The sequence below is a fragment of the Lolium perenne genome, chromosome 6 (genome assembly GCF_019359855.2).
Source record: "Lolium perenne isolate Kyuss_39 chromosome 6, Kyuss_2.0, whole genome shotgun sequence".
Classification (NCBI taxonomy): domain Eukaryota; kingdom Viridiplantae; phylum Streptophyta; class Magnoliopsida; order Poales; family Poaceae; genus Lolium; species Lolium perenne.
Window position 1 is genome coordinate 220702572 of NC_067249.2, and position 14782 is coordinate 220717353.

The 14782-nt window shown below is 45.8% G+C and overlaps 1 protein-coding gene across 2 annotated transcripts; it reads right to left on the minus strand.

Moving 5' to 3' along the window:
- Positions 1-2822: 2822 nt before the first annotated feature.
- LOC127306153 (membrane-anchored ubiquitin-fold protein 3) lies at positions 2823-5679 on the minus strand. Of its 2 annotated transcripts, none has more exons than XM_051336767.2 (3): positions 5305-5679; positions 4040-4210; positions 2823-3254 (listed from the first exon to the last, which is right to left on the minus strand). In XM_051336767.2, the coding sequence occupies exons 1-3, from the start codon at positions 5435-5437 to the stop codon at positions 3199-3201; spliced, it is 360 nt and encodes a 119-aa protein (XP_051192727.1). In that variant the 5' UTR covers positions 5438-5679; the 3' UTR covers positions 2823-3198. The 2 variants fall into 2 exon arrangements, with proteins under 2 accessions (XP_051192727.1, XP_051192728.1); XM_051336768.2 differs by having other exon boundaries at positions 4043-4210; positions 5305-5678.
- Positions 5680-14782: the final 9103 nt, after the last annotated feature.

Here is a 14782-nt window from a genome sequence, read left to right on the forward strand (position 1 = left end):
TCGGCCGGGTAAGAGGTGTTTGGGCTTCAAAGGGCCGAGCCTTCCTCAGCGAGATTGTTGGGCTGGGCTTTTTCTTTCTACTCGCATGGACTAGAGGCCGGTGGAGCGCACGGCCACCGGATGCGTCAGTTAGCGCGGTAACGCGTGGTCGACCGACACAACGGGCCAGCGCACCTAGCTAGCGACAGGATTGACCTCACCGGAGACAAGGACGATGCGGCTGGCCGCGGCATTGCCGGTGGAGGTGAGGAAGATAACTTAGGGTTTAGGGTGGGTGGGTGCAGGTCGAGGAGCTCGCCGGCGACGAGATCTTGGGGTTTCGGGAGGGGGTGCAGGGTGCCGGCGGGAGTTGGAGGAGGGTGCCGGCGGGAGTTGGAGGAGGGGGGTTTAGAGGGAGGCTGGGGTGGCGGCGGACCGGCGGTGAGCTGTGGTGGAGGACGGTGGGGCGATGAGGCTCCGCGATAGCGGTCCGGCCTTGGGTGGCGACGGGGGGACTAAGTTGTGTTCTGTTCAATGGAGACGATACGGAGGAAGAAGCAGGACCGGCCCATACTTTTTCGAGGCCCCGGTGCAAAATGACCGAAAGGGCCCTTATTCACACACACACAAACTATTAAAACCGTATATTTCAACCCAAAAAATCATCATATTTCAATAACAAAGAATATTCGGTACAACCGGATAACTCCTTTCTAGAAGATATATGAACAAACAAATAATATAAGTTGCCTAAAAAGGACAAGAGAGGGAACGAAAGCATCTGACCGAGCTTCATTAGCATGAACAAGAAGAGTCTTCATGAACAAAACGATTCTTCCCCTTCCCCGGTGAGCACTCTCTGGCTGGCTCTGATCCAATCAAGACCACAACCATCACTTTTCATTTTGCCTATGGAAATATTGACTACTTGACTGAATAACAGATCAAAACGGAGCTATTTGACGGTGGTTTGAGGTCCGAGTCTCTAAGAGCAACGGTAAGGGTGGATTTTTTACCTATCAGATCCCAAAAGGCTATTTGATCGGAAAAACATAGAACCGTTGAGAACTGACGGGAGAAGTCTGGGGAACGAATGGAGGCATGCATCTGCATCTTTGGCCTCCATTAATGGCTGACGGCAACCTCAGATTTGGGGAAGGAGGAGTCCATGACAGGGGAGATGGGTCATTTCGTCTGGCTACTAGAGCGGTCCAGAGGATAGAGGAATGTTTTCAGGATCGATTGATTTTCTCCGCTCATGTCCTGTACAAGCTGGTCTGGGTGGCATGGACATCAGCACATGGGCCTTTATCTCATTTATAGCACTAAAAAATCAGAAATTTCAAATACTGCAAATAGAACTACTAGCTGGGCCGGGGTCCCCTAGCTCGTCGGGGCTCAGTGCAGGCGCACTGTTTGCCCGGCCTATGGGCCAGCCCTGGGAAGAAGACTGTGTCGGTAGCCGGCCGCGTCCCAAGAGCGTTGTCTGCGTGCGTCCATGCGCTCGCGGACGCAACAGACGATGTATAGGAGCTCCCTCCTCCAACTGGGAGCGCCTACTCTCCGCCTTAAGCGGGAGAGAGCGTTCGCTATGCTTGAAGAGGTTCCCCCTGGGCCGCTCCAAAACTGGGCCCAACAAAAGGTACTCCTTCTCTTTTGTTTTTTTCCTTTCATTTTAGATCTTTAAAAATGTTTAAATTTTAAAAATGTTCAAATCTAAAAAAGTTTGAATTACAAATGTACAGATAAAAAAATCGAATCTAAAAATGTTCGAATCTAAAAAAAGTTCGAATAAAAATGATCAAATTTTAAAAATGTTCAAATTAAAAAAATGTTTGAATCTAAAAAGTTTGAATCTTAAAAAAATTTAAAATCCAAAAAAGTTCGAATTAAAAAAGTTCAAATTAAAAAATGTTCAGATCTAAAATTTCGAATTTCAAAAAAGTTCAATTTTTTAAAAAAATTAAAATTTAAAAAATGGACCAAAAAACAGAAGAAACCCCCCAAAAAATCGTTAAAACCCAACACAATTAGAACCAGCTGATAAGCTAACAACCAAAAACCGACAAAACCGGAGGAAAAAAGTTGCGTCGGTAAGCTTGGTAGTAACAGGCCGGGCCATAAAATTACCTCATAAGGCCTCGTTTGGTAAGAGGGTATCAGTGAGTATTTGAGAGTATATTTTCAAGTGGATTTGGTGAAAACACTCCTATCACCCAAAACACTTTGTTACACCATAATCCCCTTTCCCTTAATACTCTCCATTGATTTATCTGTTTGGAAGGAAGGAATAAATCGCGCAAGACAGAGAGGAAGAGAAAAGGCTGAGAAAACGTACACAGATCCGTGCCGATTTGAGACGAGTAAAAAACGCGAGGTAACCCAAGCGTTTCCAATTCGCCCCAATTCACCTCTACCCGACGTGATTTCTGGGGTTTGCTGGGTTTCAGCCCAACTAAAACCAGACTGCCAAACGGTTACTGAAGTGTTTTGGGGAGTATTAGTTTACACTGGGAAAATACACGGAAATCCACTTTAAATCCGGCCGGCCAAACAAGGCCTAAGCGGAATCCTAGATACATCCCGCAATGAGCTGGGAATAGGATTCGCGCCTCCAACTCCACCGCCGGTGACAGTCAGAAGGGGAGGGTCTCGTCGCCGGTTCTTGCTTGAGCACCAACGGTCAATGGCATTGTGCTACATTCATAGATGGATAGCAAGAACTGCCAATGCAGTACCCCACATTTGCAACAAAAGAAAGTAGAATACACACACAGCCATGTGTTTTCTTTCTTTCCCTCTTGGGCTCTCGGTTTCCTCTTTTTCTTTTCATTAGCACAATATAATTCACTCCTTTCCCAAGCTGCATATACATATATTTGAGTAATAGTACAATATTTCCTGTTTTACGTGACAAACGACACGGCTAAAAAGAATCGATAAAATGTCAAATATAGCAAAAGGAGAACGAGAAAGGGGACAGTTGTTTCCACATCACAATTTATACAGCAGCAAGCATCCTTATCCAATCCAATCCTTGACTCCCTTGCAGGTGGAAACCTTGGTTCCCAGCAGCTCCGAAGCATTGCTTTGACGAGGGCAAGTACATGTATTTCTAGGGTTTCAGTGGCTCCAAGAACTGGATGTCAAAATGAATACACAAAACCAGATGAAAATTCTAGAGCTAGAAGCATTGTACATCATCCGGAAGCTGTCGTATCACAGTATGGTGCATCCACATCGGTTCTGCTTCGGGGAATTGCCGAGCTGCTTCTCTGGAAAGGGGAAATGCAACAACAAAAACCAATTATGGCAACTTTAAGCAGTGTGGAAGAAACTACTGTATGACAACTTCAAGCATCACATAACACGATCATATCGAACCAATTAGATAGCATATGCATAATCCATGAGTGTCCCTATATATATATATATATCATCACAAAGACACACACAAATTGTTTAGAAACAGATGTTATAATTTACGAACATAGGATTCTGTGCACATTAATTGATTTTTTCTTGCTTTCGAAGATTAGTTTATGTGGAAACATTTAATATTATTTGAAATGCATAAAACACACACACAAAAAGTTAAAGTTTTTACGGTTGGGTAGAACCTCATAAATCATAAGGACTATAAGCATGGCAAAACCATCAGTACCACTGAACCATAAAACCATGTGTGATTTAGTCAAAACCTATATATTCATGCCTCTATCTAGGAAACCTTGAATTAGGTTGTTGCAAAGTCTGCTAGGGTTTTTGACTAACAATATCTTGTGATCAACAAATCACTACTTAAACAGAAGCAATATATTTCTCACTGAAGAAAAAAGTGGGGCCTTTTACAGGCTGCATCATAATGCTTATGTGTGTGCATCTTTGGAGCACAACAATTAGATAACAAGTAGGATGTTTCTACAATTAATAGTTGATCGTATTCGACCTTTTCATTCACTGAATGTTGTAATACAATATCACGAATAAAGAGCAAAAGAGATCATCAATGGAACCAGAAATAGAATGAGAAATAAAAACATAAAATTGTCGGCAATACCACGGTTTTTGTCAGCTTGTGGAGGTCGCACTACGACATGCATTGTAATTACACCTCCGGGGACTTCTCCTATTGTAACACGTGACTCCGCCAGTGTCCGGCTATTCTCCAATATCTTCCCACCATTGATGAGCTTCAGGTCATTGACCGTTTTCGGAGTTATTTCCTTATCTGTCATTGGAAAAGATAAGAATAATTCCTTTTAACAAATTAAACTCACAGATCACTAAGAAAAACATGTTCACATCACAAGGAGTGAGTTTTCAAAAAGAAAAAATCCAAACAAGGGAATTACCATTCCTAATCAAACAAGAGATGAAGAGAGGGGAAAAACATGATATTAAACTATTCCCAGCCATAATTCAAATTAAGCCCTACACAAAGATGAGTAAGTCTAAACTCCTTACAAAAGGAGAAAGCCCATTTTTAGATTAGGGGTGGTTATATCACTGTGCTTTGTTTGCTTCCCGGTGCTAATGATTCGATTTAACTGTTCTACTTTTTTACTCGGGACAGCATCTCACCCAAGTACAGCATAGCATATCAAGAAAAGATCCTGACCTGAGTGTGATAATCAGATAACTGCCACCAGACTGCTAAGCATAATGATACATATGGAGTATGCCCCTGCTATCATATTCATGCAAAGGACCCTTAGTCCGTGTAAAGATGAAGAGGCAACTGCGTTCACTGTGCTAGCAGATTTCTATCCACAGAGTGCAAACATGCACTCTAAAGGCAGAATTACAGATAATGATCTCTCTTTGTTTTGCGTCTTTATAGAAAGGAAAGGAAAATAGCGATCCTTGTCTGTTCCTTCATTCAGCTTGCGATTTTTGATCCAAATCAAACCGATTGTTGCCAAAAATTATCCTTTCACAATTTGTCCGCAAACTTCGAGATAATGTACATTTTTGGCAATATTAACTGCCCATGAAAGGGAAATTCTCAATTGGCCAAGTTCTAGAGGAGTGTTAAAGCTGAGAAAATTCGAAGCAGCAGTTATTTGTTACTCAATTGACCAAGCGTATCCATGAAGAGAAGAACAACAAATCAGGCACAACAAATACACTTATCTGCAACGAGAAAGACTAGAACCGCACAAGCACCACGCAACAACCGTAACAAAAAAAAACTATACATGATCCACGGAGCTGCATGGCAGCAAAAATTACATAGCTGAACATCTCCTTTTGCCACCAAATCAAGCACGCGGGTCAGGAAGGCCTACGCTTGCCAAATCAATCGGGAATCTGCGGTCTCACCTTGCGGCCACCGGGCGAGGATGAAATCCTTGAGCGCGGAGACGGTGGTGGCGGGGTCGTACTTGCTCGGGCCGATATCCGTGCCGTCGAACAGCCGGAACTTGACCTCGATCGGCTCCTTCCCGCCGGCCATCTCCCGGCCGGTTCAACGCCCAGCCCGCACCTTCCAATCCTCCCAAGATCCAAGAAACCACGGATCAGAAGTCCATGGCGCAGAAAGGGTCGCACGGAATCCACAGAAATCGGCCCGGCGTCGGATTCTGACGAAGAATTCTTGCTTCCGCGTGGTATGGGGGTTGAAAGCGAGGGGACGGCGACTCGGGCGAGGAGGGGAGGAAGGTGGAGAAGACAAGAGACCCCGCGGTAGTGGGCTTGGCTATTTTAACTGATACTCTCCAGACACAAATATCTTTTCTTTCTGCAATGTACGAAGTTTGCGGGATTAGTTCATAGCAGCAGCTAATCAAAAGATTTGTCAAAAATGGCCAATTATGTACGAGATGCATAGTGATTAACGGAGGAAACAATCGTCGTAATGGATACTGACGAAAGCTTACTATCTTTGGTGGTTTGACTACGTCTAGATATACCAATTTCTATCACTTCCATTTTTCTACAATCAACACCATATATATTTATATTACTAGTAAATAGTACTTCAGTGATGAAAAATTAAAGTCTGTAATAAATTAGAAAATATTTGAGGTATTCTAACCTTTTCTTCTTATATACTCCCTCCGTCCCAAAATGTAAGGCGTCTAAGGATTGGTCAAAAGTCAAACCTTACAAACTTTGACCAAATATTTAGAAAAAAATATTTACATCTACAATATCAAATTGACATATTAAGAAAATATACTTTAGGGTGAATCTATTGATAATGATTTAAAATTGTAAATATTTATATTTTTGTGTATATAAACTTGGTCAAACTTTGAAAACATTGACTTTTAACTAATCCTTAGACGCCTTATATTTTGGGACGGAGGGAGTACGACATAATTTTGTAAGACGAACGGTCATAGATACCAAAAAACAGACCTGTAATTTTTTTTTTAAATCCTCTTACATCATAATTTTGTAAGGGATCGGTTGCGGATACCAAATACCGTAATACCAATTTCTATCACTTTCTTGGTCAACACCAATCACGAGAAAGATGGATTCTTAGAAAAAATAGACAAAGATATGCATCCATACTATTAGGCCTAAATATTAGTATGCCTCCGTTCCATATTATTTGTCTTTTATTGAGATGTTTGTCTAAATACATATGAATCTATGATAAGTGATATGGAACGAAGGGGGTATATGTCAACATAAGAAAAGAAAAGGTGTCTAACACCGGTGCTAAGAGATGTGATGACATGTTCATAATAACACAGATTTTTATGCTATGATACTCTATTTAGATAAGAAAAAACAAATTATTCAATTAATATTGTGCTATCTTTACCAATTAATGATTACATGATCCTAAAATTTTAGAAATGGTTTTCTTTTGCAAATCAAATTATAGAAATGGTTGATATTAAACTATAAAATATGTAACAGAGATTGACATGTTGTACAATAGATCATTTTATCTTTCATACTAAGATATCATCTAATAGCCAAGAGAATGATTTTTTTTTCTCCTCCAACCCATTTATCATTCTATGCGGCAGTGGTAAGATAAAGTCATTGCCACATATAAAGAAACTAGGTTAAATTTTGATACAAGAAGTATCGATTCACTTTACTTATATAAATTATAGCCAAGTGTAAGTAAAATAAACTATAAAAAGTATCTATTTATATAATAAGCTACTATTTAGGAGACTATGTTTTTTTCTTTCTTCATGATTTCATCCTTTCCTTCAATATCTAAAAAACCTGACCATAATACATCTGTGGAGTGACATGTGACCTAGTGAAGGTGCAATGCTCCAAGCGCTTTCAAGAAGTCGTCCTCCGTGGGCCAATTAGGAAATCAAATTGTAAGTCAAACCTAAAGCTATTACCCATGAAACAAAACTTTGAACCAACACCTTTAATAAGGACAAGATGTGTGGACGATCGACGATATGTGATCTTGCCATAAGACTAAACCATGAGTTTTCATGAGCAGAGAATACATCTCTAATTTGAAGAAACTTCTCTACTAGCTTACTCACACATAACAAGCGAGCTAATGGAGGATTTGCCGACTGGGATACGATCATATCGCTATTGACCGCTCCTGTGGCACCTTGTCGATTGTTATTATGTGGGACGCAACAACTTATAGCCTATGATACGTCGTATGTATGCCACAACCGTCTTAGTCCTAGATCCTGCCCTGCGAGACACATATGTTGTTGCCGCCCTGCAGAGCCATACTGCACTCAGGTACCACCGCGCAATATCGCACAAGGGCAAAGATGTCGCCACACAAAGCATGCCGGTCTCGCAACTAACATCCTTTCAATGCGCCTCGGCTGTCTCACAAAGCGGGGAAAGCGGAAAGCCCTGCCGCTCCCTCCACTTGTAGACACACACGGATGCGTCCGAACTTAGTAGACGGCGAAAATGTGAGAAGAGGATGAAGCAGTGACGATCTAGGTTGTTGCCCCCGAGCCGCCAGAGGAGGGCGATGCATGGGGTGTGTGACAACTAGTTTAGCTGATCATTTGTTTCTTTCTAAATTTACAAAAAAAAAAAAGCTCTGCTGTTGAGACTTAAAATGGTCGTTGTCAAAGAAAATGTATGGAGTACGAGACGGAACTGTTTTATCTATAAAACTGTCGACAGGTCTCTTCATCAGAATTAATGTCTTGTTCTCACACGGTTTCAAAAAAAAAAAAGTCTAGTTCTCACACATGAGTATCTTGTAGTATTTTCCCAGATAAGGACCAATCAACGTCCACATTACGTTGGGTGGTATGCATGATTAGCTTACTTGAGAAGGTGCGCTATTATTCGTAGCAACTGACACAATCATAATTCTTAGTTATTGCCTTATTGGCCAGGAGATGTGTGGACCAACAAGAACAGCTCCATACATGTTTTGCTAGTTTTTGTGTGTATTTTTGCAAGACATAATGGTTAATGGTGAATTGGTGACAGCAATTCTACCGGTAAGATAGTAAGCAAGATGACAATTGGCAGAAGTACAAAGCGGTTGCTGTGGAGTGCATTTCTCCTTTATTAGAAACGAAATCAATTGCGTGCTGCACAACAGAATTCCTCTGCAGTCTGCACAGAATGGTATTTTTTAAACATAAAGCTCGAAGTGAGCCCGGCTTCGAATTAACAAAGCCATCAACCGGCCAGGAGTTACATCAAGATTACAACACACACGCGTCAAGCGTACAATCCAAACCGCAACACAAGACAACACAGAATAGCAAGCCGAAGCGCCATATGATCCAGGAAGAGGGAGCCTTGTCTTCTGTTGCACCGGAGTGATCGCGACCGAATCCACGCCAACGAACCTCCACCGCACCAAGTCTGCAACTCAAGGGGGAACTCAGCGACGGGCCAGCCACCTGGCAGAGCTTGAGGAACCAAAGGAGGGGGGGGGGGGGGGGGTCTTGCGGCGACGCCTCCAAGAAGGTGAATGGTGCAAGAATGCGTCATCGTCGTCGGCAGAGAAGGACCTACAAAGTTTTCACCCAGACCCGGGCAACACCACCCATGGAGCTCAGGCTAGGTCCAGACCAAACACACAACATCATCCCCCGGCGTTGGGATAGGCACACCGGCAAGAGCTGCGACCAGACGCCGACCTAGCAAATCCCCCAAGGCGCTAGGAAGGAAATCAGCTACCGCAGCCAACCGTGTAAAAGCAGCCAGGCCGACGTTGTGAGAGGGCTGCGACACCATCGAGAGGTCACATGGTGTTCCACAAGGCACTACCAGAGAAGCTTACACGAAGCGAGGCCTCCAAGAGGAGCAGATTGAGGCGGAGGGATGGAATCCATCATTTCGAACATGAGGGCCATCATCGGGATGCCTTCAACAAGGGAACGACACCCGCAGGTGACGCCGTCGCCGGCACAGGACAGAGCCATGCGCAACTTTCGCCGAGGGCCAAACCTGGATAGAAAATCCGGACGCCGTCGCGAGGACGTAGAGCGAACAAGGCGGAGAACACTGCCGCGCCTCCAACCTAAGACGCACTATGAGCTAGCCCCAACTCGACTCAACCGCAGGAAACACGTGCTGGCTGGAGGATGAACGCAAACGCAACATCAGCACCAGCGCAACCGTGAAGGTCGGAGGGAAAGACCACAGCCGCAAAAGCAGTTGTAGCCCAGGACGTGCTGCCGCCCTCAGCGAGCACACACTAGCCTAGGGACCCTTCCCTGAAACAGCTAGCCAACATCGGAAGCGCCCAGCGAAGACCGAGGGCCACCGACACGAACGGGCGAAGAAGCCGCTGGATCTATACCTAACAGACCAAGCACGAACGCGAAGAACAATGGAGGCACGGTGTTGGAGGGTGTCCACACGCGGACGTAAAACGCACCCACGGACCTCGCAGATTCCAGCCGGGCCTCATGCCCAAATCTGGCCGCCAAACCCCGAGCCCAACACCATTGTCGGCGGCCACGCCACCGCCGCGTCCGAGGCCCACATCACCCGCCCCAGCGAGGTAGGACAGCTGACCGAGCACTGGAAGGCCCAGATCTGGGCCCACAAGCCCAGATCCGGCCAAACCCTAGCCGCCAGCCGCCAGCAGCCGCCACCGGCGACCGGCCGACGCATGAGGCGCCGCACCACTGGTGGCGGCCGGAGCAACAGAGCCGCGCCGGCCAGGGTCACCGCGCGCCGCCGTACGAGCGCTACCCGCCCAGCGAGCCTGCCCGACGAGCGGGAGGAGCGTCCGAGACGCGCACGTCGATGCGTCGCGGCCGGACAGCCGACAGCCGCACGGCCCGAGGAAGCGACGGCCGGAGCGGCATCGCCGGACTTCGCCGCCGCCGGGTCGGGGACCGCCCGTCGGGCCGCCTCACGCGCGGGGAAGAGAAGATCCGCCGCCGCCGGCACCGCAGGCTTTGCCTGGCGGCTCTCGCCGGCGGCGGCGGCGGCGGGGGAGGGGGAGGGGAGTGGGCGCGGGCTGGTGGAGGGTGGGGCGCCCCGGTTGCCTGGGGGGGCGACGGGAGCGAGAGTCCTCTCGTGTGGTGGACCCGTCAAGCTTGTTTTTTCGCACAGAATGGTATTCAAGGAGACCGAATGTTCCATGGCTTTTCCAGGTGGAAATGCGGCAAATACCACCGATGTGTCGCGTAGCGGAGCTCCAGATTCCGTGCTACAGCTGCTTTCGCCTGTTGAAGCAATCATCCAGGGAAGCAGTACAAGCAAAGTTTGGAGAATCTTTCAGGCAAAAAATTACTAGTGCTGAAGTACGTACATGGAGGTGACTATTTCCAAGCCATCCAATTTGAATCTCGTTGCTGAAAATATACATACATTAAGGAATCTTATATCCTTATTGCTGGATGTGACAGGATAAAAACTGGTGTTGCATTCGCCTTAAACGGTTGAAATAGAAAGGAGAAGGTTGCCAGAAGCAATGGATAAACTATAATAGGCTGCAATTGTTCACTGGTGATGACTAATTAACAGGTAAGAACACTGCTGATTGGTGGGACTAATCACCGTTGGCGTTTGCAACACGACACCCAACTTGTCGTTATCTACCCCCATCCATCCAGTTGCTGCTAATTTATCTCGCGACTTTGAATCTGATCCGTCAGAAAAGACTAAAGAGAGTCGATAACACACATACTTATTAAAACCGAACTCTGTTCCTCGTGAACTGATGATTGGATTGGACGTGGATCACATGCTACTCCACTATACTCTGTTCCTTTCTCGATTCCCAAATGATTTGCCCTGAATACCAGTGCTGCCGCATGATGCGTTCTGTTGCCTATCTCCCAAAATCTGCAGGTCCCGAGTTCGTTGCTTGGTGGCAAACATGATATGCCATTAGCTTGTTTTTCTGATATTGTCTAATACAAGCAGGACTGCAGCCATTGGACCTACTGGCACCTGAAAGATCCTCTACTGCTGTGAGCCTGTAAGTGTGAGCAGATCTAGAGTGGCAGACGCACTTAGCAATAGTTGCTCGGAACTCTTCTGCCAAGTTGGGAATTTTCAAATTTGTCCCCACATAAAAGAGAGAAAATGGAATAAAATACAAGAGTAGAGCGCATTGCCTAGCCTAGATGATGGTTTGGAAACCATTGCCTGTAAACTTGGCTTCTCCTATGATACAGACGGCCGGGGCCGATCGAGCGATGGATGGATGGGTGGACAGACGGCGACAGGTTTGGTGATCCACCGCCGCGTCAGATGTGTTGTGCGTTGCGTTGCGGCAAGCATGTTTCGTGGTGGATGGAGAAGGCAGAAAAGGGACGTTAATGGAGTGCCGCTTTAGGTTACTCGTGGCTTGGCTAGATTCGACGGTCCCTCGGACGAACTTTGGGGCGTCTGGTTTTCGAGGCTTCAGAGTTCAGATAAGTGTCGAGATGCGACAGAGAGGAACACTGAACTTTATCGCTGTCAGGTCAGGTGTCAGCACGGGAGCAAAGTGGAACATCTTGCACGGAAAGAGTTGAAGATGACACCACAACGTGAGGATGGGTGGTTATAAAGGTGATTGTATCCCCAGCCCATCAGAGTTTAAACCCCAGATTTGATATCTGTGTGTCCCATAAAACCGGAATATTCATTCAGCGGGAGACAGCATCCTCGTCGATAGCGAGACGTCTGTGGTGACTTCGTCAATTTTAAGATCTAATCCGCCGGCTCAGTCTTCCGGAGGTGCTCGTATGGGTAGGGTGTTTGTATGCGCGTGTATGTGAGCGCCTACGCTCGTTCTGTGTTTCTAAAAAAAAAGATGACACGATGTACTACCAGTATATGAAATGCACATGCTGGCAACAAAAGCCTCATTTCAGGAGAAAAAGGAAAGAAAGAATGTGCTCTTCAGCAGAGCGAAAAGAGAAGCGAATAAGGAAGGAACAGAGAGGAATGGAGGAGCGGGCCGTGCTGAGGTTTGGATGGATGGGCCGAAAGGGTGTGGCGGTGTGGCGAGAATGGTCTACAAGTGCAACAGCCATTTTAGCCTGCTATTTTAAACTGTGACCGAATGTTTCTGCTTGACTGTAGCGTCTGAGCCCATACACCCCTCAAAAAGACTGAGCCCATACACACTGATTAAACATGCCTTTTTTGAGGGTAATCAAGGCGAATGAGGATCTCCGCTTAAGAAAATATAATTAAGGACATCTCCAACGAAGACCCGCATACGGACATATGTGAGAAGATGCTTCCTATATGAACACAAAATGATATAAATGTTTAACTCCTCAAGTTGTAATTGGAAGAAGACGTTTTCCATGACATTGGTCCCATCATTCCTCAAAAGTCAGAAAAGGTGAGTGGAGAAAAAATAGCATCCAAGGATATATGTGCAGGACGTAGAGTTTTCATGATGAAAGATGAACAAGATTGTTTATTCAACTAAAGCCCACCTATATTTGTCATGATCATGCTAGCCATACAACACTTAAGAGCAGAAGAAATACTGGAGAAGCATCTGAAGATGTAAAGGCTCACGCAAGATTTGGCACGATAGCAGTTTAGTAGTGTACTATTTGACACATCATATGCCCGAACCTATCCAAATTGAGATGTCGGATTCCTCACCACCGATGAAGTATGCTGAGCAGGGGTATTTACGGGCAGGGCAGTGCGCAATTGCCGGAGTGCGGGTAGACGCAACGACGCTCCTTGTTTCCGAAGATCCCGTGGGGCGGCAACACCCCAATCCCTCCGCATGGAGCTCGAGAAGGCCCAGGGCGGCGCCGGCGTGCTGGGGCTGCGCGAAGTAGGAGGTTCCAGACCAGAACGGCTCTACTCGTGCTCGGGCATTCGGGCCATGGTACCATGTCACCGTCGATTGGGCTCCTCCAGCCGCAGGCGAGGTGGGGAAGGGAGAGGGGCATCACAATGACCATCCACTACAGGAGTAACAACAAAACACTCCACAGTGCACGAGGTGGCCACTGCCGAGGGTCCGGTTGAGACAAGTTCCGACCCACCAACTCCGTCGGCGTGGAGGCGAAATGGGTGGTTGTCGTTGCAGGAGTGATGGCTCCCAAGTGCAGGAGATCAATTGTAGTGTTTTTACAATAAGAAAGTTCGTCGAACACACGAGGAGCTGAAGGTATTGGTTAGTAAGTTTGATAAGTAAAACAGTAAAAGGGTGCAATAGTTTTTGTGTTTTGAGTTCGTAGTTTGCAATAAAATAAAGTTCTGAAAGTAATTGGCAACAAGTAAATGCTCTCAATGAGACAAAGCCCAATCCTCTGTGCAGCAAGAGGAAAAGCTCAAGTGTGTGTGTGAACTTATATGTGACAAGCGTTTCCGAGGGCAACATGGATTTACTTAGTACACAACATGGTAAATATCTTGTCAAGTTTCATTCCTTTAGGGCGGAGCCTAGATTAGGTGTAGCCATAGATATGAGCAAATTCACCCCTTATGATGGGTCCTAGAGCCATTTTTGTGAGCAAGTATATCAATCATTAAGACATAAATGTCCTACCATAGCAGTTAGTTCATTGGTCCCCGACATAAATCCCTCTAATGCAGCTCAAAGTAACGGAAAACACTTTGTGTCATTCTGTTCCTTTCCAACCCTCATCATTACATCAAAGTGTGGCCCTATGAGCTCATATAGGTGAAGTAATATGCAGTCGATGTACACATAAAACCATCATAAAACCACATAAAAGATAAAAACTTGACTAAATGCTCATTGCATATTGTATGGAAACCATAGGCAATTCATCCTATGCCCTCGGGAACATGGGGATCTACGCACAAGTGGAAAACATGATATGGATCAGTGGCATATGGATTACAACAAAATATTAAAATATAATATCTCTGCCAAATAAAGACAAGTTGCCAATCGCAAACATGCAAATATCACTTAAACAATATCCGGGGTTCAACCAATCACAAACTATGAGGGGAACGAGGTGGATATTGGAGATGGAGATGGTTATGATGATGGTTTTGATGGAAATGTTGATGGAGAGGCTTCCCCTACGCCAAGGAGGAGTGGTGATGATAATGGTGTCAATTTCCCTCTTACCGGAGGCTCCGGCACTGCAGGATCTGCCCTCTCCCGGAGTAGGAGAGGACTTTCGCCTCCGCCGCTGCCTCAGTAAATCTCGGGAAAAATATAGCTTAGGTTTTCTGGAGAGATGGTGGCATCTGTAAGGAGGACCGAGACAAAGCTCGAGGCCAAAACGGGCCTACGTGACGCGCCCACTTGAGGGGGGTGCGCCACCTGACCTCTTTCAGGCCTCGTGGCTCCCCTCCCGTGCTCCTTTGGCCCACGGTCCTTCTCTTTATGAAAAACTGATCATGTATTTTTTTCCTTTGATTTTAGAAGTCTAGAAGGTCCCCTAAACAACAACATACGAAAAAT

What these genes read in the sequence shown, in the direction of transcription:
- LOC127306153 (XM_051336767.2), bottom strand. Translation starts at nt 5,437, where the DNA reads ATGGCCGGCGGGAAGGAGCCGATCGAGGTCAAGTTCCGGCTGTTCGAC. An exon ending in CCTCGCCCGGTGGCCGCAAG is followed by an intron (nt 4,211 to 5,304) that starts GTGAGACCGCAG and finishes TTCCAATGACAG; the next exon opens with ATAAGGAAATAACTCCGAAA. An exon ending in ACAAGCTGACAAAAACCGTG is followed by an intron (nt 3,255 to 4,039) that starts GTATTGCCGACA and finishes TCCCCTTTCCAG; the next exon opens with AGAAGCAGCTCGGCAATTCC.